The sequence below is a fragment of the Apodemus sylvaticus genome, chromosome 8, assembly GCF_947179515.1.
Source record: "Apodemus sylvaticus chromosome 8, mApoSyl1.1, whole genome shotgun sequence".
Classification (NCBI taxonomy): domain Eukaryota; kingdom Metazoa; phylum Chordata; class Mammalia; order Rodentia; family Muridae; genus Apodemus; species Apodemus sylvaticus.
The window spans coordinates 49,715,347-49,740,366 of NC_067479.1; the positions used below are offsets into that span (position 1 = coordinate 49,715,347).

Here is a 25,020-nt window from a genome sequence, read left to right on the forward strand (position 1 = left end):
AAGGCCAGCCTACAGTACACAACTCCAAATAGCATAGCTAAGCATTGTTCTTCTGAATTATTTATGTCTTATATGTGATTGCCTTTCTCTTCAAAGTGCAAATATTCTCCCTTCAGAAGTCTTCCTTTCCCATTGAGGAGCTCAGCAGGCCCTCTACGAGGTAATATCTAGATAGCATTTGGGCTGTTTATTTAATCACTTGCCAAGAAAAGGGTGATCTTTAATCTTTTTAAAGACTCAGTGGATCTCCTTTTATCCTTAAATCCCAACCCCGCACCAAAGCCTCCATTTATAAATTGCTTAGATGATGGCTGAATTAACAAATACATTGTTCCAGGACATTCACTGCATACTATCTGTGACAGCAAAGACAAATAAGACTTTTAAAGTCCCACAGCAGAGATGATAAAATAAACCAGAGTACATTGGTAGTATGAAATATTATGTCGTCATTAAAAATCATATCAAGAAACCACATTTAATAACATAGGAGAAATGCCTGTGATTGATGTAGAAAAACCTTTAAAAATTATCTACATGATATACTGTAAATCCTGTTAAAATGAATACAAATGTGGTGCCCATGGAGAAAATACACAAAGTGGAAACACTCGCTCTTGAGTGTCATGGAGGCAGATGATTATCTTCTGCCTTAGAGTTTCTGGCATTCCCGACGGTTCGTTAGGAAGATGACACTCTATGATAGAAGCCTCCATGTTTATGTTTGTTTATATGTGTGAGGACAATAAAAGTTATGTCTTCAGTTGTCACATTTGCTTTTACAATGAGTAAGGAGGGCAGCAGCCCTTTTTCGGGAAGCACATTCTGTCTTCAAAGAGGCCTGTGCTCTGTTCTCTGTTTTACACACACAGGCATGTACGGCAAGTCTGACCATTTCATACGTGTGAAGTTTATTTCCATCTCTGCTTTCTCCAACCCAGTCAAGGAGAAGAAGGTACTTTGAGAGCTCTTTCCTCAGCCTGCCGACAACACTAAATCTGGCTGCGTTCTGGATCTAGTGCATGGCCCACAACAGCAAGGTGAGATCCCCCACCTCTCCCTCACTGATCTCATGGCTCTCAGAAAACTAAGGGCTATGGAAATCATTCTGAATACTTAATATCCTAAGTCATGAAAGCAAACTTCCCCAGAGAAGCAGGGCTCCTGAGAAACATGCCTTGTTGAGAAGAAGTGATTCTACCTGGCCCCGGGGATCCACCTATATTAACCCTAGCTTCTGGCTCCAGCTGGGGAGCTGACAGGCGTGGGCAGGAAGCCATTCTGTGTAGAAAAGGACCATTGCTGAGCAGTTGGATTTGCCCACCCTCAACATTAGCACCCAGTGCAATCCTTCTTAGGGCCTGTTCACTGTGGCTTGGAGGGGTGGTATATCAACAGACTCCCTTCTCTTGCCAACCTCAAGGATGCTGGAGCAAGATGTGTATGTTTTGGGAGGATTGTGGGTTTCCTAGCAAACAGCAAGCCCCACAGTTTACTGTCTGCAGACAATGTGAAGCAGCCAGAAGAGGATTTCAGGTAGGTGAGGGATGGACAGGAAGTGAAGGAATATCATCAGAAGGACAGTGGAAGAAGAAGCCAGGTCATGAGTGTGAATGTGTGACCTGTAAACAGGGTCAGATATACAGGTAACAGTGGCATGTGATAATTCCATCCCCCACTTCCACTTCAATCATCTAAAGAGCAAGGGTAATCTAGGCACAACAGACATGGGTCCATCGGGGGAATACAGTGGAAGCTTCTCTAGGGTCTTAGAGCTGTGCATCATTCTTTACATTGGGCTGTGAGGTCTTCCATAGTTACCTGGGCCCACCATTGCCAAAGGGTCTGAAGAGGTCTGATAGAGTAAAATGAGACAAGCAAGTTTGGAAGGAACTGGCACATGCACAGGGATTCAGTTTCTATCTATCTATCTATCTATCTATCTATCTATCTATCTATCTATCTATCTATATCTCTGTGTGTGTGAGTGTGCACATGTATGTGTGTGTGTGTATATATATATATATACATATATATATATACAAACAAATATATATATACACAAACAAATATATATATATATGTGTGTGTGTATGTGTGTGTGTGTGCATTGCACATATATGCATGTGTGTATCTTCATTATATACTCCAGAACCTGGCCCAGCACATGGCATGTGAAGCTGTTGTTGGTACCCAACATATAATGAGTCTGTCAGTACTGGGCAAGAAAGCACAGTAGCAGTAAGATGTTAATTCCATTTCAGAGGCAAGAAAAATGGGCTCAGGGAAGCACTTGGTGGAGCTGGGGCCATCAGTGGCAGAGCCAGCCAGTGTTGGAATGGCTTAGCACCTAGACCTCGTGCGTGCTAGCTCGTGTACTCTGCTTCTTCCTCATGAATATCTGTGGCTTTACCGAGCAAGAGTGGATGTGTGGGCACACAAACTGGGGGCTCCACAGGCCAAGGGCAACAGCAGATGGCCAGAGAGCAGATGCAAGGAGAAAAACAAGGGAGAGTATAGAAGAGCCACAGTGTTTTCCAAGGGTCATAGTCCACCCTGGGATAGAACAGAACTCATGGGATGGGATGGGCGGGTAGGCGAGAAGTCTTTCTATACCACTATTCTCTTCCCGGTTTAAGATCAAGTTCCCCAGAGTCTGGGTCACTCTGAAAGGGTGGGATCAAACCTGAGTTGTTCTTTCCCTTGAGATAATCACCCCATCTTTCAAAGGAGCTATTAATTCTTAATTGTTCAAGGTACAGTATGTACACACACTCATCAGGATTTTACCCGAATCAAGACACTTTGACACTAGGCAAGGGACTGGATACTTTCAGGCTCTTCCCCATATACACCATTAAAACACATGGTTAATGGTGGTGCTCTGCCGCCCTGTGCTAACCCTGAGGAAGGGTCTTGGTGCTGTCTTTCTTCCACAGGCTCCTCACATCTTAGCTCCGACAGGTTTAAAGACAGCGCCAAGGATTTACTTCCTTAAGGAGACAGTGTGAGGAACGGAGCGGTCCTTTTCCTTTTGTGTTTTGTTTTATAGTTGGGTGGGAATGGTGTTGTGCTTGGCAGCAGTAACCTTCAGCACCGCCCATTAAACCTCCGTATAGATTGCCAATGATTTCTTTAACCTCCACGTGGGAGGGAACTGAACTGTGTAAATGGAGGGATGCGGGTGACGGCTTTCCTGGAACAGAGACAAGGATCAAGAGAATATGTGTGCATGGGAAGCACACAGACCCAGTCCCTCTGGGCCCTGCAGAGTTCTGCTGCCGTTGTGTGTCCTATCTCCTGACTGCCCCTGTGTGTCTCCCTCCCACTCATGGCCCCAACACAGACACTCGTGGGCAGGGATGCAGCGGTGGACGAGTCGTGAAGAAGATGCAGGATGCGAACAGATACCTTCTTTTAAATTCAAGATTTTGGTATCTGTTACACGTAATTGCCAGGGACCAGGCAGGCCAGGCACCCAGCAGGCCAAAGGATCTGAAAGCTTGAAGAGTGGGAATCAAAGGGAAATTCTTAGCTTTGCTTTGTAGGAGGGAAAATGAGGTCTGGAATAACGAGATGCCCAAAGACATAAGAAGTATGGCTGGTGTTAAATTGGGTGCACATGAAAAACCGGCCTGCCCATCTGCCACCAACATATCCAGATCCAAATACAAAGACTATAGAATATTAGCGAGTGTGCTAGTACTATTAAGTTCTCTCAGACAGCAAGGCTTTAAAGACTGATCTGTATGGGGCTGAAGTGGTTCTACATTATCTTGGGAACATGCTATAAGAGCTGCTGATATGGGCATAGGTCTGTCTTTTTAAGGGAATATCTACTTTGGGACATCAAAAATGCCAGGCCAGATTCGGTTGGTGTCCCATAAAATGCAAATATTGTGAAAAAGTCACATGCTTCTCAAGAGTGGGGTGGTGATGCTCAGTGAAAAACAAGGCTTGAGGAGCCTTTGAGTGGATCCCCTCATCTGGCTGAAGGGAGTGCAGCCCTCACACTGACCCCTCGAGGACAAACAGGGTCACAGTTTAAAGCTCCCATTGTGTGACACAGCTACCAACTAACACAGCAAACAGGGGAGGGAATCCAGGTTCAAGTGCCTGTTAATCAGAGCACAATTAGCCAAATGTAGGAAGGTAAAGACCCAGCGCAGGCATGTAGCATATATACTTTATTATATGTGCAAGTATCTAACGGCATGTGTCTGCACCTTAGATATGCCTGGTGCCTGTGGAAGCCAAGAGAGGATATCAGATGCCCTGGAACTGGAGTTAGAGATATCTGTGAGCCACCTCGTATGTTCTGTAGACAGAGCCCAGGTCTTTTGCAGGAGGAGCGAGTCCTTTTAACTGCTGAATTATCTCTCGGGCCAAATTCACTGTCTTTTTTTACAAAAGCAGCTGTCACTTCTCACCAGAATACCGATTAAAGCCTGCATCAGTTCGCCGTAGAATCATTGTTAATGAATGATAATGTATGAAACCCTGACCCCAGATATAAATAATTACAGTGAAAACAATCTGTACACCTTAACGAACTGCCTCTGGCTCACAGCTCTGAACCTTCCACTCTGCGCTAAGCCCCACTCAGCCAAAGTCCTGCCTTCCGCATCGCTCACCATCAGGGCAGGGGAGAAGGGCCTCGCATCTGCTGAGTACATGTGCTAGGACAGGTGTTCATGTGTTTCAGTGTCTCTCAACCTGTGCGCCACCATGACTCCTTGGGGGTCAAGCCACCTGTTCACAGGGATCGTATACCAAATACCACGAATATCAAATATTTATATTACAATTCATATTAGTAGCAAAAGTTACAGCTATAAAGTAGCAATTTAAGTAATTTTATGGTTGAGAGTCACCACAACAGGAGGAACTGTACTAAAGGGTCACAGCATTAGGAAGGTTGAGAACCACTGATGTATTTGGTGGTCCCCTGACTGTTAGTGCAAATGAGAGAGGTGAGGTTCACCAGGGTCAAACAGCCTGCCCCAGGCATATGGCTCTGGGTAATCAGCTCAGAAATAAATTCTTTCATGGTGGTTTAAACGCCTGGTCTGTTTCAAGCACATAGGGCTAACACACAGGTGAGTGGGAGACTTCTTTCAGACAGTAGAAGTATTGCTACGAGGTGTTCAGCTCTCCTCTCTAATGCGAGACCCAAACAATTGACAGGAGTCTTTGTTTTTACACAGCTGGAACAGATGAACATCCGGGGAAGCCACACAGAGGAGGCAAAACTGCAGACAGGAAAAGAGAAGGAGGGGCAGATAGCTCACTAGCTGGCAACGCCCTGGTAGATATGGAAAGAGCCCAGTCTGCCAGGCAGGGAGGTGCCAGGGCAGTGACTGGCACTGGTCACTCGCTCTGGGTAGGAGCTGTGTCTCGTCTCCTACTTGGCTGGTACTCCACGTTCAGTGGTTGCTTCTAAGCTGATTGCAAAGTCTGCCTCATGAGGCCTACACACGTAACTATAAAGCCAAAAAACCTGCCTCCAAAAGAACCTATGACCTCAAACCTGCCCTGTTTATGAGGCACAGTGAATGGTAAGTGAGATTTCTCAAGATGGCCTTGAATGGCTTGATAGGCCTGTGTTTTTGTGTATCATCCAGTTCAATCCAGTCAGCCCCTGAGTGTGAGACTTCTTACTCAGAATCTCAGGATTTCAAGGCATCTCCACATCCATTATTTTATTTCTTTCTCAGAGGAATCCCAACGGGAAGGGATTGCAGACCAGAAAATTGAGGCCACTGCTCTTTTTTCTAGCTTCTTAAACTAGACAGCAACTTCTTTGGAAGGCACAGAAGACCTGGCTCTAAGAGCAATGGATGTCGAAGGTTGGGGTGAGAATGTGGAATCCTGGAAGACAGGATTCTAAAGAGAGGTATTGGGGTTACAAATGTGGGTGAGGCACTGCAGGGATGGGGAGACAAATGGTATGTGTATCCTGATTTTGCCAGTGGGCGCAGGGCTGTGTGACAGCTTTGCTTACCAACTATCTATCCGATCCATTCCCCAAAGCCAGCCAAACCCCACACATGCAGAGCCTGCTCTCATTAGCTAGCTTAAAAAGCAAGCAAGCAAACAAAGCTGCAAGTCTCAACATCTATGCCTTAAGGCTGCCTGGAGCCTTAACTCAGTACAATGGTACCGCAGGGGGGGTGGGGTGGATCCATATGCAATGTGAATCTACTTATGTCCTCTGCATTCAAGTACACAGGGCAGAGAAAGTACCTTCTCTTACCCAGCTCCACTCTCTTCATCTGCTGACTTAGTCTCTCACTAAAGCTGAAGACTTCAAGTTCCCTTAGGCTGACTGGTTGATTTCCCTTGTTCCCTCCGGGTTTTCTTGTCTTCATTCTCTAATGCTGGGGTCATGGGCACACATAGCCATGCCCAGATTTTGGTTTTGTTGTCATTTGGGTGCGGGCGACCTGAATTCTGGTCCTCACGTAGTCTTACCCACTGGATCACCTCCCCTTCCGCATGAAGGGTTTTAAGCAGGGCGAGGCCTCAATTTGCACACGGAGGAAGGCAATGGAGATCACAAAGGTCATGCAACTGAGCTGTGAGGAAATAAGTCCCAGAAATCTGGGGTTTGAACTGTGTCTCCCACCAGCTGCCTCATTCTTCCAGACTTGTTCTAGCCTGTGTTCCTGTGTCCTCAGCCTGAGAGCAGACAGCAGGTCTTATGTCCCTCTGGAATCCCTTCCCATCCCCCCTAGAACTCAGGAGAACACACCAACACACTGAGTCCTCCATTAAATGCCCTATGTTTAAAAGCCATTGGGTAGGCATCTCAATGAGGGAGACTTGGGTGCTATGATTATTAGGCGTTGTTCTGCATATAATTAAAACAAGAGTGAACATGAAATATATAATTTCTTCTAGTGCTGGCTTAATCAAGCATTCATTACCATGTCTGATTCGGTGTTTTATGAAAAGAACTGCTTAGTAGGCATTTCCTGTGAGGAAGCTAATCAAATACAAAACAGATATCGGGAAGAGTTTGGAAAGGCCAAGAACAAAGCCACCAAAGCACCGAGAGGGACAGTTCTCAGCAAGGTGTGTTACTCCATCCGAGAGCATGAAACTTCCAAGGCGCTACTTTCTGGAATTTGGATATCAAAGGAACAGATATCCACACAGATACAGAACAAACAGAACAGATATTCTAAGTAAGAGAAGAAGCCATGGTGCTAACCGAGGTCTGGCACCATTATTCCTTACATGAAGCAAGCAAGCACACCATGCTACTGGTTGGGCAGAAAGCAAAGTCAGAGTGCTTCTAATGGCTGGGCTAGGCATGAAAAGGTGTCAGAGTCCTCTTTAGCATGACTACCATTTGTCATCTGCACCGACAAGCAAATGTAATACACACGAATGCAAGACACGAATGCTTAGCATGCTGACTCCTGCCCCATTTGGCCTCCCAACACACGTTGTTTTGGAAAAGCAAAGGTCTTGAGGAAACTCACTCCAACTGGAATTTTTGATGGATGTTTAAGCTGATTTTTGTTGTAAACAAAGGTAATAATAATGGCGAGCATCTATCATATGATATATAATATAATATTACCAATCCAATATTACCTATCTTTAATATTACCAATGGATATTAAAAATCCATTAAATAATCTCAAGCCAATGAAAACAGGGCTTCTGATGTTACAAAGTGCCATGCCCCTGGGATTCAAGCAACATCCAACAAGAAGTGCAAACACCAGGCTGTGGTACCTACATTTCCATCCTCGTGGCTGTGGCCGTTCGTCTCCACCAAGTCCTTGGTGCCTTTTAACTGCAACATTTAAGGGAAAACAACAACAGAAAGGAATAAGCAGGCATATCCACTAAGCATACATCATCTCGTTAACTCTGTTTCATCTGAGGTTGCATTTTACAAAACTTCCGAGGACAAACAGATGGAGCAGATAATTACAATGAATCTCATTGAAACCGCTTTGAGAGCAATATTTTACAAAGCTCAGGGGCTGGCGAAAATAAATAAATAAACAAATAAAACAGGATCTTGGTCATTATTTCTTAAGCAAGATTAGAAAGCAGTTCTATAGACATGAGGTATATAAGATTGTTTCTTTGGAACACTAAATGGTTTCATTTCCTGGTGGGATCACCATTAATTTAAACCCTGCAGTGTTTGTGGGTCGCCATCAGCTAATGGTTGTTATGCTAATGATCACTGGTGAATGAGGGCGTCAAGCCGCAAAGCATGCTGCAGGACTGACTGAGCCGCAAAGCATGCTGCAGGACTGACTGCCTTATGCATCCTCCTTGAGGGCTGGGCTGAGTAACTGACACTGTGTAACAGGAGGAGATGTGTTGTGTCTTTAAAGAGAAGAACATCTCCCCCATCATGGAAGCTTTAGAAATAAAATTCTTTGGCAAATGAGATTTTTAGCAGCACCCTCACCCTGCTGGAGACTACCTAGCTACCGAAGGCTTCAGGAAAGCTTTGGAGCTGACATTCATCTTGTCCTGACTCAGGGCAGACCTGCGGTGACAACAGGCAGTGGATAAGGGAGAGCTGGCCCGGCCTTTCTCTTAGTTTGTGATGCTCGGGCAGCAAAGTCAGCCAGTGACTGTTTTCTTTTCCCTGCCCAATGGAAAATACTTACTATGGGAAAGACTTCGGTAAAATCTGGAGGAGAATAAAATCATATATGCCACCAGGCTAGATTCAGAACATTGGCTCCTTATGCCTATTTGTGCATCCTAAAATGAAAGAACTGAGTTCTTAAGGCTGTCCTCAACTTTTACAAGAAAGCCATGTCAAGAGAGGGGTTTTGCTATAGGGACGGGGACATGAGGATTTGAGGGTGAGCCAGCTGGTCATGGAGCTAAAGTGGTTTGGCTCATTGCCACATTAACCCAATTAGGCACAACAAAAACTTGTTCTGTCTTAGGGCTGCATCACTGGTGGTTGCATGCACAAATACAAGGGTGTGGTGGTAATGCAAGATACAGAAAAGTGCGAACAGGCACTTGCCACAGCGATAGGAATGCTATCTGAGCAAATAAGCATAGTTTGTAAATAGTATCCTTTCTGGGTTTAAAATTTCTTATGATGGAACTCCTCGTCTTCCTTTTCAGTCTCTTTGATGCTCATCTCCCTCTGTCTGGAAACTCCACCTGTGCATGTGCACATGTCTCTGTATGTGAGAGTATGTGTCTATGTGCATCTGTGTGTGTACATGCACAAGTGCACGTGTGTGTGTGTGTGTGTGTGTGTGTGTGTGATGTCTCTCTGTATGCCTGTGTACATGTCTCTCTGTGTGCATGCATGTGTCTGTGTGCATATGTATGCCCATGCATGTGTGTGTGCATGCAAGTGTTTGCATGCATGTGTATGTGTGCATGCAAGTGTTTGCGTGCATGTGTATGTGTGCATAGTCTCTGTGTATGTGTGTGCATGGCTCTGAGCATATGCATGTGTATTCATGTGTGTATTAGCTCAGGAAGTTTTGTTCTTCTGCAGCAGAAGGAAATAACTAGCTGCATGAGGCCAGTGTCTTCCGTGTTTACCAGCACACATATGGCAGGCGATGTCCTACAATGGTAAATGTATTCCAAGCTCCTCAGTGCACAGTCTGCCCCATAGCTGCTCTTTCCCCACTTCCCTTCCACCCAGGGAACTCCTTCTCCTTGCAGGGAAGGCTCCTGGTCTTGCTCTTTGCTCCCAGAGCCACTCTCTATGCCTTTGACCTGTTGTTCCTTTTGCCCAGGTAGAGATGACATCTCCCCAGGCCTGGGAGATATGGGTTATGAACTATACTCTAAGTGTAGGAGATGAAAGGCAGGAGCCTGTGGAACTGGTGGACCTAGGAACCAGAAAGCCATGGAACAGAGCTGAAGAGCAGGAGCAAGGCCTCTGAGGAGCCACTCTCAAGACCTAGACTCGTCAGGACTTCCAGCCAGAGGCAGTTGATCTTGGTAGCAAAATTCCAGAGGGGACCTATGTTTTCCTGTGGTGGGTGCTTGCTAGAGTGCTCTCTTTGATGGTACTACTCTATACAAATCCAGAGAAAGGCCCATGAGGCCATGCTCCAGTAAGTGGGAGGGACATATGTTGCTCAGAGGTAGAAGTAACATGCCCACTGCATGCGTGCTGCCTTCTGCATGGCTGGTAGGGACAGCAGGGGAGGGGTTTTCAGGCTAACTGCTCAGTAGTAGCAATGGTAGATACACATCTGGTTGTTCCGTGTCACTGGCTGCCTTGGGCTCAAGTATCTTTGTGTCTTTGTGTGAAAAAAGCCATTCATTTCACATTACCATTGTGGATGGAGAAAACACTTTTTTTTTTCCATCAGTCATATTTTATAGGTCTTTAGCCATTTTGGATGTTCTGTGTTCTTTTCACAGTCTCTCTCCCCCGGCCCCTCTCTTAAGTGATAGCGAGTAGAGAGCGATGCTCCCTCAGTGCCTGTGCCTTGCTTCTTAAGACCACATACCCACAAGCCTCCCCTAATATATTCTGCACAACTCACAACTTTTGATAAGTGGGCTTAAAGCTTAAATCAGAATACAGGATTTGAGTCATCAAGAAAAAATAAGAAATTCATGACAAGCAAACCCCTGAAAGCTACCTAAAACACAAAAGAACAACAAGACAATACCCGCCTCCCCCCCCCCAAAAAAAAAACCAAAAAAGCCTAAAGCACCAAGGAAAAGAGCCCAATCACAAGGCTGTATCTGTGTGGTCCAGATCAAATGCGGACTTTGCTTTAATAATGTCAAGGTGAGGGTGGCGGGCACTGCTATGCATTGTAGGAAGAGGCCACTGTGAATTTTATCTGCCTCAGTTTTCACCTTCAACTAACATATCCTAACCCATGCATAGCCAGCCTCCGTGTGTTGTTAATAGTTATATTTATAAAGCATTTTCCTCCACATCCATGAATATTTCTGAACCACCTAACATTACTTTCTCCCCAGGAGGTTCTTCAGTGCTCTATGGAAGGTAACTACGTTTGTACAATTACAAGTTAATTTTGAAGTGACTGAGTCATAGCTGACTAAAACATCTCCTTTGAAGGTATTTATATGGTATAAAGTTCTCATAACTATATCTGAGTAGAAAAATTTACACAATATCTGTTTTGGTGATAGAGTTTGGGATCCCTGTCTTTGTTCCCTTGACACATCTAATTAGCATTCCTCACATATTGGCTTGGAAAGTGCCTGCAGGGCACGCAGGCTTCTCCAGGAGAGACAACAGGGGTTGGACTTCACTCTGCTCATCATTCTACCCTACCGTAAGACAATTCTTTCCTGTACTTGTCAACGTCAGACTCCACTTCCATTTCAGAGCCAGAACAAGCCATCGGTTCCCCAGACTGCAAATGAAAAGTCCGTGGCTCACACAGATCAGGTCAGTGGCCCCAATACACGGGGAAAGATAAGTTTTAAATGTCTTTCTACATCAGCGCCTTTTATCCACATGTCTGTGGGAGCATCGTGGATTGTGCTAAACTCACTTTCCTTACTCTTAGACGTAAGAGAAACTACCTGCTTACTTTGAAACGTGGCTTCAATGGTGTAAAACATTATCAAAAATTATTTGTTTTCTGGAAGAAACAATAACATAACTCGGGTGGGCGCTCAGATCATTAGAGTAGACACAAGGTGTGAGCACAGGGAGGATGCAGAGGCCATTATAAATCCCACGCAGCAGAATTGCTGGGAGCTGGGAACGGATGCAGGGTAAGTCTCCTGCAGGCTTCCTTCAGGTCTGTTTGTGTGTCTGCAGTGTGTGAAGCAACTGAGAGATCAGAGCAGACTCTGCTCGCTTACCTGCTCCTGGAGGACTTTCAGCAATGCTTGAGTGTGAGACTGCTCTTCCTTCGCCTGCTCCAGTTCTGACTTCTTGTTGTTCAGCTCCTCCTGGATGGCCAGCAATTGCTGTGAAACCAAGGGACAGTTGGTGTGAGGAGGGCCAAAGGCCTGGGGAATGTAAGATGTTTGCGATAGTCTCCAAACAACATCAAGGGGTTTGTTTCTAAACACAAAGGCTTCATAGAAACATCAGCTAATTTCTGTGATAGGTTTCCCTACATATGGTAAGGAGGAACATTGCAGTTTTGGACACATAAGTAGGGTGTTTATGATACTGACATGTAATATTTGTGAAGTCACCATTATATTCCTCTGGTCAATAAGTATTTGTAAAAGTATATAGGATCGTGTTTATAAAAACATACTGACAGATGAAGAATAAGGGGCGGGAGAGATGCTTCAGAAGTTAAAACCCATGTTTGGTTCCAAGTACCCACAGGGCAGTGGACAACAGTTTAATTCTGGGTCCAGGGAATCCAATCCTTTTTTCTAGCTTCCATGAGTATCTGGGCATGCACACATACATAAAAAAAAATCTTCTTTTATAAAAGCTAAATATTAAGCCACAGCTTCTTTGCTCGGTTTTCCTTGATTTCCATATTAAAGTAAAGCTAGTTTTATAGCAATCCTGTGCAGCTATTTTCCCCAAGTGGCAGGAGCCAAGAAAGATCTTTCTGCTTTCTCTGTTATGACGGAGATGTTTTATTGGAGCAGCAGGACAGAAGTCCAACTGCAATACATATATCAGCTGAGAAAACTGCTGATATAAGCTGTCAAAACACTAAGCTACGGCCTACGCCACAATTTTCAGGCAGGGCCACTGAAGGGATTTTGTGAGCCTTGAGCTCTCCTTGCTCTATCAATTGTAACTCATCTGGAGGCTTAGCCTGTCTGCCCAAAGCCCAGGGCTGCCCTGCACTGGCTGTCTGAGGTTAACATGCATGTGGGGTTGAGAGTATGTTCAAGAGCTGCAAATCAGGCCCTGGAAACAGCAATGTCTATCCAAAGCCTCTTGACAACAAAGGAGCAGTGTGAAAACACAGAAGAGCATGTTTTCCTGCTGGGGCACGTAATGAATGCCTCTCTATGGATGTGGAAGAGGAGTGTGTTCCTGCGGGGAAGGGGGCAACTCCAGCATCAGGGCACAGAGCAGATGGGCAGCTGCTAACCACAGAATCCAAGGCACCTTCCCACTGCATTTCTCATGCTCATTGCCAGGACTCAGAAGGACTTCACAGAATCTCAAATGGGTTTTAGTGCAACTGGGTATGGGAAGTACTCACAAAAATTAAACCAAAAGGAAACAAAAAAAACCCTCCCAACCCAACACACACACACACATACACACACCATGCCTTCTTCTGGGCTTGGTAGTACAATTGCCTATTTTGAAACTGTGTATAGATTGTAAAATCTCCCTTGGTTTCTCTATATCAACAGTGATTTCTCTCACAGCTCACTTCCTCCTAGTCTGTGATCGTGGCTTCTTCTGACAACTCATGAGCATGAACTATGTATCAGTAGCCTAGAGCACAGAAACATGGGGGCCCTGCAGGTCCCGCAGCCTACAGAGTAGCAGGTAAAAGACATAGCAGCAGTGGGCTATGCTCTGCTTACTCTCGTTCACCATTGGCCAGAGGACAGCCCGAGGTTGTCTGATACTCTGATGGAGGTGATGTTTTTCCTTACTAGAAAATTACAAATCTCAGGTAAAAGGACTTCCCATACAAGCATGAAGACCTGAATAGAAATCTCCAGAATCCATATACCCCTGAGTTCAGTGGTTGTGTTTATAATTCCAGGACTTGTAAAGTGAGGTGGGCGGTAGAAACAAATCTGAGAAAAATGAGAGCCAGCTAGCTTGATGGACGCACTGGGGAGACATGAGACTCCCACCTCTAACAAGGTAGAAGGCAAAGACTGAAACCAAAGACTGTCCTCTAACTTACACAATGCCGTGTTGCATATACACACCTACACTCACAAATAAAGAGATGAATGGACACACACACAGACACACACACACACACACATAGATACACACACAGACATACACAGACACACACACACACAGAGGGAGTATTTTTAAAACATTTCAAACCTAACTTTTAATTCAAGAGAACAAAATGAATAGAAAATTGTCTTCAAAGGTAAGGGACGTTTCTCTGCTCCCTGCCCAGCAGTGGAGGGTTTGTTGTTATGTCAAGGGTGGTCATCTATGTGCATAGCCCTACACTGTGAAGCTGTGCACACCCTAGATACTGGAGAAGTAGGTAATAATGTGCAGCTTGGCCAGAGAGCCAGGTTACACGGAGCTTTTGTTTAATCTAGCCACATTCACAGGAAGGATATGGACACCGTCTCCACAGAGCAGGTCTGTGAGCTGTAAGTCCTGCTTGTTAACTTCTGCTGTATCTGTGATGAACATACTGTTTTAGTAATGAGGGGGTAAAAATCAAATGAGCTTAAGATTAGGGAAAAGACTTGGATACAACTCCTAGCTGTTACTATCACCAGTGAAAAAATGAGAAGCTTGGTAGAACCTTCTGTCTCTGTCTGTCTATCTGTCTCTGTCTCTGTCTCTGTCTCTGTCTCTCTCTCTCTCTCTCTCTCTCTCACACACACACACACACACACACTCTCTCTCTCTCTCGCTCACACATACACCCTTCCCCTGACCTTACTTCACATTTAAGTTTCCATTTGCTCTCATCTTCCTTTGAATTCTATCTTTAAACAAAGATCTTGTGTTAAAGTGATCCTCACTTCCCCTTCTTCCTGCGTACAGATACTCTCTTTAATGATTGTTACGTCTGGACTTTTATTTGAGCTTTTTTCCCCCTGAAACACAGATATTGCTGATATTTTGCATGTATTTTTCTGGAATACTGCCATGTTCCTTACCATTTACTATATTTTCAACGTGATTTATATTTTTAGGATAGGCCTGTGTTAACATTTTGTACTACCTCTGTGGAGTTCATGGACCCAATCTGCCCTTCCAGTGGAGAATCGGCACCTGCTGTTCCCCCAGTCCACACGAGACCACAGTGGACACACCAGCAGTGGACACACCAGCACATGATCCCTTATTGTCTTGTGGAAGGCTTTCCCTAAGCCACTCTTCTTGCCAAACTACCTCAAGGGCATGGGAGTGTTTAAAAGGTCTGTGTTGAAGCTGACCCACAAGATGTCCCTGCAGAGCCAATCACCCTCCCCGCATGCAGAAGGAAAACACCAGTCAGGCATCTCCCCTTTGTCAGTTAGGACATAAAGAGTCCTCATTGTAGAGAGCGAGGGAGAGAAGGCCTGAGTGGATATGTACTGTTTGCCTGGGTACTGGCATATCAAGGACCCCAGTGCCTCAGAACCACAGGATTGGTGAGGCTGCCTACCTGAGGCCCAGAGGGAGGGCGGAGTCTTGCATGGATCCCTATGTAGATATGCGCATAGTATTTGCAGAAAACATCCCCTATAGCTTTCTCCCCTTTAGATGTTTACAGACTGAAGACTGCTCCCCTACAGAACCTGTTCCATGTTCATCTGTACATAATAATCCTTCCTCCCTGTTCATCTGTATATAATAATCCTTCCTCCCTGTTCATCTGTATATAATAACCCTGCTTCCTTGTTTGACTGTATTTAATAACCCCACCTCCTTGTTTGGCTGTATAGGAAATCCCCTCCCACCTCCTTGTTCAGCAGTGAGCAGCAGACCGCCCTCCCATCCCTTCCCGCCAGTTCGACTGTCCATAACAAACACCCTGAGCTTCTGGGTGGGGTGCTCCAGCCTCTCTATCCGAAAGCCTGACCCACATGATCCCAGCTTTTCTGTGTCTTTGTGTTGGATTTCTGTTAATTTACCCACTCTCCCAGTCTGGCTAGTCCTTGGACCACTCAGGATGTGATTCTTCATTTTGCAAAGTGCCCATTATCTATCCTCCCCCTCCGTGACTACCAGCAGCTCATCAGATGCTTGCAAGTCCTGAGTTTTATTTACATTTCTTAAAAGAGCACTCAAGGGCAAGTGGTTCTCCATTCCCCTGGATACTATTACTGCCTGCTTTTGGACGCCCACAGAAGTCCAATATTCTCCTAATCACTAGAGGTGGCATCCAGGCATTGATTACTTTCCTAAACCTCCACAGATAATAATCCTAATAAGTAACTGGAGCTGGAGGTCACTATTTCCTTCGGTTCTTATGTAACTCTCACTGACACAATGTGGCCCTATCACTCCACTTTGACTTTTCTGACTTCATCAGCTCTTACACCAGCTTCTTTTCTTCTCCCAGCATGCTCTCTGCAGTGACGTTATGTCAGCTTTAGCTCGCACACTCCATGTGCTGGCTGTTTACAACATTGGTCTTTTAGGCCCTTACTTTCTCTCAGTAGGCACCAGGCCCTTAACTAGCTGTGCTTCAATCTCTGCCTGTTAACTCATGTTCTGCCTGCTGACTACCTCTCTCCCCCTCTGTTGGTATACTCCTTACAGTGCTCCCTGTTCTCTTAGCTATGCCTTGCTGTCACCAATGCCACCAGCTTTTCTCTGACTGCTGCCTGTCCCACTGATATCTATCCTGAACTCCACAAGAGTTAAAGGGCTCCCTGGCTAAAGGATGATGTGAATTCAGGGCAATCAACACAATTATGTCCAACAGCCTTGTGTCTTACTTAGGGTTATGAGTGCTATGCAAAACACCATGACCAAAAACAGCCTGAGAGGAAAGGGTCTATTTGGCTCACGTGCATCACTAAAGGAAGGCAGGGCAGGAACTCAAACAGGGTAGGAACCTGGAGGTAGGTGCTGATGCAGAGACCACTGAGGCATGCTGTGCTGCTGACTGACTTGCTCCCCAAGGCTTGCTCAGCCTGCTTTCTTATCCAGCCAAGGACCACCAGGCCCGGGGATGACCTCGCCCACAATGGGCTGGTCCTTGCCCCATCAATCACTAAGAAAACACCTTCCAGCCTTTTCTTAAGGAGGCATTTTCTTAACCGAGGTTCCCTCCTTTTAGATAAGTCTAGCAGCACACATTGGGTTCTTCATGAAGACATCTTTCAATCTCCCAAATAACAGTAGTTGATCTACTTTCTCTGTTTCCAAAGCATTTGCTCCTGTGTCACATTTTATATGTATGTCAACTAGATGAATTTTATCAATAATAGTTAATAATTTTGCTTATATAATATATATAGTAGGCAGTAAATGAGTGAATGTTGGAGAGAGGAATTGATGCTTGCCCTAATTTTCCTTCTTGTATGTAATCAAACTATGATTCTGAAAAGAGAAGGAAAAAAACTGAGGCTCCCTCACTGGATAATTTATTGTTCTAGGCATACAGATATTTAAAAAAGAACATTCAGAGGAAAATTATGGCTCCATTTGACACATTTGATTCATTATCCTGGCAGTTCTAACTATCCTTAAAATCCGAAGAATATTTCCTAAAAGGTTAAATAATTCCAATCAATGGATTTATAATTGTGTTATTTATTCCCCATGTCCACTTTCTCCTGACCCCCAAAGAAACTTCCAATACTCTTATTCTGTGCATTCTCTAAAATTAATGCTTTATTTGGTTTACAAAGTATAAACTGAAGAATCTAATATTTATGTATTCAAAAACAGTGGTGATTCAAACTGCTATCCTTCATTTGACTAGGCACCCTATAAAAACAGAGAGACAGTTTACAACTAGACAATTTAAGTTAGCTTTTCTGGTCCTTTTCATCGAAATTTATGAGACTGTATAATATTCTTTCTAGTTTGAATTTTTAAGTACCAACGTGCCTCAATTACAGACGTTCACAGACAGCTAGAACTTAATCAGAAGTGTCTCCCGGTTGGATTGGCTGACTGCAGCATAATTTTAATTTAACATTTGAGAGTACGGCATTAAACAGATGCACTATTACATTCTTGGGTGGTTACAACTGAGTGTGTTCCAATTAGACAATTATCCATATGCCAATCAAGTGGAAACACTCCAGCGGACAACAGGCAGGTGAATAAATGCTACACCTGACATGGCTTGATATTTCTAGGCTATGGGTTTAATGAGATCATTTGCAATGCTCTTTGGAGATGAAGACTTTGGTGTGTAGTGGGTCTTCCTTTCTAACAAATTCACAGAGCATTTCGAATGTCATTTGGAGCTCTAGAATAAGTGAGGTCCCATTTCCATTTTTACAGACTGGGAGAATCATGGGCTCATGGACTGTCATGGACCTGGGGTCGCACCGTCTGAGAGAGAGCTGCTGCGTGCTCAGTTCAATTTTCTTACTTCAAACTGCAATTTCTACCTTGGTAACCATAGTGCACCATCAATTTTAAATGGAAATCAGAACAGTCCTCCTAGTAAGGGCCTGAACTTGGGCCTTCTTCATTCCCTCTTAGGAGCAGGCCCCTGAGGAAGATTTGATGTGATCACTGCTATGTATGGTGGGCTAAGGTTTCCTTTGAAAACCAAAATGAAACCTTCCTTGTGGTTTTGTTTCCTAAATCTTGTAATTTTGCTACCAGAGTTACATTAGTAGATGATGTAAGGCCAGATTCTGCAGAAGCTGGAGCTGACTGTGCATGTGGCTTGTGCAGTGGTGAGAACTCAGGGCTTTTTTGCAGCCTGGAGCATGGCAGGGGGACAGAGGTGGTGGATGTCACAAATGGAGAAGACCTTGAAATACAGTGCTGGTTTTGTGCCTTCCATGGTGGCAGACATGAGCATCCTTTCTAAATTTAGGCTGATTTAAATTGGAGACACTTTGATTCAACCCGAGCTCTAATGATAGTGACCGACCCACTGACTCGCTCGCCCAATCTCCCTCCCTCTTGGCTTTGCTCCAGGCTATCACAGGGATTAGCTCTACATTCAGCCCTAAAACAATCTATTCCTTCAATCAGCTCTGAGTGTCCCACTCGGCTGGATACTATGGAAGATACAGGAGGAAAACAAATCCAGGGACCTTGTCTTCAAAGTGCTTGGTCATGAAGATATTAATATAAGCACAGTAACTAACCGGACAACAGACCATGCTCTGATAATGACGATGGCCTGTGTACTTTACAAAACAGACCCAGAACTTTGGGGTGACAGGATCCTAGCTCAGAAGAACAGGATTGGGGGCTGTCCTTTGGATCACTTGTTCCACTGGAGAGCCTACCCACTGAATCTTTCAATCCATGGAACATCATAAATTTAAACTCAATGTGTTCAGTCATTTTGACGTGGGTGTAACAGTTATTTCTACTTTCATAAATTTGTTATACATCAGATGCTCCCATCATTGGGACAAGTCTTGAAGGACAGTAGAGTATCTATCACCTAAGGAAGTGAGGCCAGAAATGTCCTGAAACAATTTCCACCCCAGGCCATGGTGGGTGTGACTGGATGGTCCATGGACCAGCACTCTGAATGGCTGGTCTCTATGGCAACGCCCTTGAGCATCCTTGCAGTGTCTATATGCCTTGCCTCTAAACGGATTTTGTCAATTATTTCGGGCCTGCAACATGACTTCACATGGGGTCAGCTTTGTCAACTTGATGGCCTGCTGTAGCTCTGAGGTGGGGACACACACTCCTTAACCCTTTCATGCTAGGGTGATATTTCACCAGGACACATCTTCCAGGCTTCTTCCCTCTTTCTACCTCTCCATTCTGCTTTGGTTCTCCCCTGATGCTAAGCCATGAGGGATGTCAACTTGGGGTTCCTGCTAGGGAGGCCAGTTCATCTGTGCCTGTTTTACTTGAAGCCTGAAAATCCTGAGCCAGTCTCCAGTTGGGAGGGAAGGTTGAGGTGTAGAAATCTAGTGAGCGTGCTCACAGCCTGAGAGCAAGACTACCCCTAAGTGCGAGCATGTGCAGTGGTGTCTCTGACGACTGAGGGAAGCATGGCTCAAGGGAACGGTTGGCATTTACCGTCCCGTACCTGCAAAGGGAGAGACGGTACTAGCTGGAATTTTCTCATTGCAAGAGGCAGTGAGACTACCAAAGAGCTATTCTAGCTGAAAATGTCATCTGCTCCCGCCCGGGGATGAAAATGCACTTCGATTTTATGTTGGGATGAGGGGGAAACCAAGCTGTGGCCCTTGTATCAATCCTGGCACCTCCTTTTCTCTGCCTAGGGCAGGGTGACCCCTGGGGGAGGGACATCTCCTGGAGAGCACTCCTCATTCAGATGACTGATAACAGGAGCCCCGGATCTTAGAAATGAAATTGTGTTCAGAGCTAATATCCTATTACACCAGGCTATACATATTTAATTCCTTGGGTCTTTCCTCATAAATCAATTCCTCCAGGCCCTTAATCTCGTCAATATCTTTCCTGATATTGAATTTTAAATGCCATTCTCATTGCTAGGCAGAAAGGCGATCTCTTGTTTTTGATGGGATCAGGCTTCATTTAAAGCCCAGGGATGCCTGGGGCATGGTCCTAGCCTCTGACCCTCCTGTTAAAAACCTAATGGCAGAGCTGAAAGGCCCCAGGTGCAGGCCTCCTGGGGATGAGCCTAGTGCAGGCCTATGGGTAGATACCATGGCTGCTTGGGACCCTGGGGATATTAGTAAGAAAGCAGAAAAGGGGTTTAGGTCCTCATTAAAGTTCTGAAACATAAAGCAACTTGTCTCCCCCAAAGGCAGTCTGCTGGCAGGGATTCTGTTCCCCAAGTCTGAGAAAGCACATGACTTGAAAGACGTCTGTGTACCTCCGTGAGAGATAGTCCAAGGTGTTTGGGTCAGGAGAAGAGAGAAAAGCCCTTAGAAAATGGCATCTCTGAGCTGAAGCAGTCCAAATGCTCTGGGATTGGCCTTTAATAAAATAGGATTTCTCCTGCCGTAGAGAGGTATGTCTGTATGCGTGTTGGTGGGGGAGGGAGAGGTGTCCAAGAATCTTTTGAATAAAGCAAATTTTCCAAGGGGTAATATAAGTTTTCTAAAACTTCTAGAGCCACAGGGAGAATGGGAAACCATAGGAAACCACTAAGTTGCAAGACATTGAGGGTCTAAGCTCACAGGATGTGGTGGGGGTCCCCACCTCCAAGTTGCCTGACTAAGGTGCAGGAGATAGGCATGGTGACACTGAATTTTAATGCAGTGACTAAACCTATCAAAGGTCCATTCGTGACCATAGTGTGCCAGCAAATCTGTGCAAAATCAGTGATAAACCAGTGATAACCTCCCCCACAAAATCTATTGATCTAAATGCTAAAGGATTATTCCCAGTGCTGCAGACATTTGATGAGACACGTATGGTCTTTAGATTGGTCCACTCCTCTGTTTCACAGAGAAGTTTACACAGCACCATGTGCTCATCTCTCAGTCCCTCCCCAGTCTACCTTCACACACAGGCTCACAGTGGCAAATACAGACACACTCATCTGCACACATCTCTAAAAAGATTCATTTAGCAGTTTAATGTGCATGTGGGCTTGCTTGAAATTATGTGCACGATGTGTGTGCTGGAAGCTGCAGAAGAGGGCAGCAGATCCCCTGGAATTGGAGTTACAGGTGGGCGGGAGCCACCTCGGGAGTGCTGGGAACGGAACCTAGGTCCTTCCCAAGAGTATTAAGCTCTCTAAACTCCTGAGCCATTTCTCTACTCCAACACAAACCCTTTTCGTTTTCTTGAAACTCAGAATCATTTATTCTTGCTTTGGTACTGAATACACTTTGTATTTATTTATTTATTTATTTATTTATTTATTTATTTATTTGTATGTATGTATTTATTTATTTATTTATTGGTTTTTTTTGAGACAGGGTTTCTCTGTGTAGCCCTGGCTGTCCTGGAACTTACTCTGTGGAGCAGGCTGGCCTCAAACTCAGAAATCCGTCTGCCTCTGCCTCCCAAGTGCTGGAATTAAAGGCGTGCACCATCACTGCCTGGCTACACTTTGCATTTTAACAATAGACTCAAAATGCTACAGTACAGTCACTCCAAAGCTTCAGTACATCTAACCATCACACAGGACGACTCAAGAATCTTTGCTTGAAATTCAAAAGTGGGACAGGGAACCATGAAAACCTGTTTGGTTTTTGATGGGAAGTCCACATTTTAATTTCTAATTTGATTTGTATCTAATGTTGCTATTTTGAAAATTGTAGTGTGTTCTTTTTGGGTTGCTTGCTTTGAAACTAAGAGAGGAGTGTATGTGTTACATCCACGACATAATTAGTAGTTGTCTGCACAGTGCTTTTGCATTTGTTTGGTTTTTATTGCAATCTACTTTTATTTATGAGATAATGGTTTACAAACTTTGCCACCAGAGGGTCAAAGTTCAAGCTGGCAGGTTCATAAAACTGTTGCTGTGTTTTCTGTTTGTTACGCTGTATCTCATGTTTATAGATATAAATGCATATAAATACAGCTGAAGTTCACTCTAAGACAATCTCAAGCTTGTACACATACTGTCATCATTACTATTACCAATTTCATTTCAAGATTAGCACAGAAAACAATGCCATTCAGGGAGGGAAAGGCTTGCAAAGGGTATGTCTAGTACGCATAGATATTGCCTATTCCGGACAATCCGTCCCCTAAGAGAGGTCAATTGTGACCTTGGTTCATTGGCTGGGAGTTGGTAGGAACTGTTTCATCTGATGTTTTAAATACCATTTCACTAGGGAGTAGTTTATGGGAAAGACAGGTCGTTTTTGGCATTCACATAACCCACTGGAGGTTTTAGTCATTAGACCCCATGTTCCTATAAGGCAACGCTATTCTGAAATACAGCTCAGGGTTGGTAGAAGGGCAAATAAACCACACATCAGAGGAATGTGCTGTGCAGCCATGAATAAGGCACTCTGCATCTCTGATCTCCCCTTTTTCTGCTAGCCATTCTACCATCACAACTGCCTCAGTCCTGAGGCAGCTTTGCAAAGCAACATACTAATTAATTTCTTCAATACTGAGCAAAGGCAAAAGAGATACATGGTTGGGAAGGCTTTCAAACCTATTTCCTCTTCTTCACTTGCTTTTTTTTTCCCCCTGGAGGTGTAATTTGCAGGGTCAGCTCAGTTTCCTGTTTTTCACTTTCTTCGGAAGTTAAATAAACAGTATTTACCAGTGGGACGTTATGAGTCTAAGGAACATCCCCTAAGTAATGTGAGGTTTCTTGAGTGGCCAAAGATACTGAGTTCCATAAAATGCTGTCATTATCCTCTTTGTAAAAATGCCAGTGTCTGACCCAGCCAGGTCGAGTGGCTTTTAACAAACATGAGTGGGCGGTGCTGGGTACTTGGATTGCAGATTGATACTTGGACAGAAAGGTCTGCTGTCTGCCCCCACCCTACTCAGGCTGGTTGTCTCCCTTCTGCTGATTTCCAAACCAGACAGCCTGCCCAACATGAATTAACACCATTCAGGCAATCTGCACGAGAGGGTGTCAAATGCCCCGTTGAAGTAGGGATGGATAGCGCTATTTTCTCCTTTGCCTGCGCTAGCAATTCTTCTGCAGATGCTAATTCAATTTGCTGGCGTGTGTTTATTCCTATCTCTCTTTTCCCCCTGTTATATGAGTTGGTTATCACCCTAACCTCTGGACACATGTACAGAAATTTACAATATTAACCTACTTTCCAGCCAGGTTGGCCGGTTCACTTCAATTAAATGAAGTCCTGATTGAACAGATGGGTCTTGCAACTGGCTGCAAAGGCCAGGGCTAAGTTCCTTCTTTGTAGTGTTTCTAACACAGTCATGGTGAGAGGGGCCAGTGAGAAAGCCGTGTATGGTAACTAGAAGACAAACCCTGTGACCTCCTTTTGGAGAGGGCTTTTGTGGGTTCTTGGGTACCATCTACTTTCATAGTCAACCCACACAGAGTTCGTTCTTACCTCATCAGCAATGGCTGTTACTACGGCTACAGGCCTCTTTGGTACAATGGCACATAGGTTGGGGAGAACTTTAACTCATCCCTCTACGACCTCCACCCTAGTTCTGGGGATTAATCTACAGCCTTGTACATATTCTATAAGCTTTCTAACTCCAAGCTGTCTTTCTAGCCCTTTATTAACTTTGCATTTTGAGACAGTTTTTTTTTTTTAAATTGTTCAAACTGGCCTTGAACTTGTTCTGTAGCCCAATCAGGCCCTGAAGAGAAGAACAGCACACACATTTGGTGTTTTGAATCTTTAGGTAGCTCCAGAAGAAAGTTTATAAATAGATAGCCATGTTTCCTTCCAATTAAGGAAGCAGGAGCAGAGGAAGTCTTTTAATTTCCCTAAATCTTCCCAGTTATTTGGATTTACTTAGGCCAGTTTAGAACACTACCCCTTAGCAATCTCACAGTAACTGTGGATCCCATGGCCCTCCTTCTGGATCACTTCTCCTTGGCCAGGAGAGAACAGAGGCAGAGAAAAGCCATTTTTCTGGGGGACCGGTTGTCCTAGTACACCGGACTAGCCTCTGAACTATTCCAGATTTGCCTGCTTTAAGCTATGGACCCTTTTTGGTTCAATTATTATTATTATTATTGTTGTTGTTGTTGTTGTTGTTGTTGTTATTGCTGTTGTTGTTGTTGTTGTTGTTATTTACTTTCTTTTAATGAGCCAGGGTCTTACTGTGTAGCCCATGATGGCCTTGCCTCCCTACATAGCCTAGTCTGGCCGCAAATGTTGGATCTTCCCATCTCTGTCTCTGAGCACCACCACTTGTAGCTGAACCACAGACACAGGAGAAATACTGACAACCAGAACAGAAAGTCTCAGTAAGCACAGCGATTGTAACTATATCCATAAAGAACCCTGGCCTGGAAGCCCTCCCGCCTCACACAGCTCTCTGGTTCCTATGGAGAGAGCATGCTAGCCTTGACAGCTAGCTGAGAAGCACCTCCCTCCTGCCCCTTTCTCTTCATGACTTCTAAGAGACCAGCAGCACCTGCTCTGGGATGTATGCAGAACTTGTCTCATTAAGCCATCTGTATCTCTTCCTGGAATACAAAACTTAGGCTGCTACCTTGATTTTTAAGGATTCGTTTAGCCAGACTCTCAATTTCATCTGACTCAATATTGATAAGATACTTGACTTACAAGTCTTATCGTCTGGGCTTAAAAACGTGTCCCAAGGTGTCCTTGCTGCCGTCGTGCATTCAGGCTGTTGGGTTTGTGGGTTTAACCTTGTTTGCCTTTTTAATATTGTTGTTTACCAGTTCTCATTTCCTG

The 25,020-nt window shown here is 44.6% G+C and overlaps 1 protein-coding gene across 3 annotated transcripts in view; it reads right to left on the reverse strand.

Moving 5' to 3' along the window:
* Enox1 (ecto-NOX disulfide-thiol exchanger 1) overlaps nt 1-25,020 on the reverse strand; it is a 567,937-nt gene that overhangs the window by 44,685 nt on the left and 498,232 nt on the right. For all 3 annotated transcript variants that reach the window (XM_052190902.1, XM_052190899.1, XM_052190900.1), the window contains exons 15-16: nt 11,824-11,931; nt 7,754-7,810 (exon numbers count right to left, since the gene is read on the reverse strand). In XM_052190902.1, the coding sequence (XP_052046862.1) occupies nt 7,754-7,810; nt 11,824-11,931 (165 nt within the window). The remainder of the gene's footprint in view (nt 1-7,753; nt 7,811-11,823; nt 11,932-25,020) is intronic.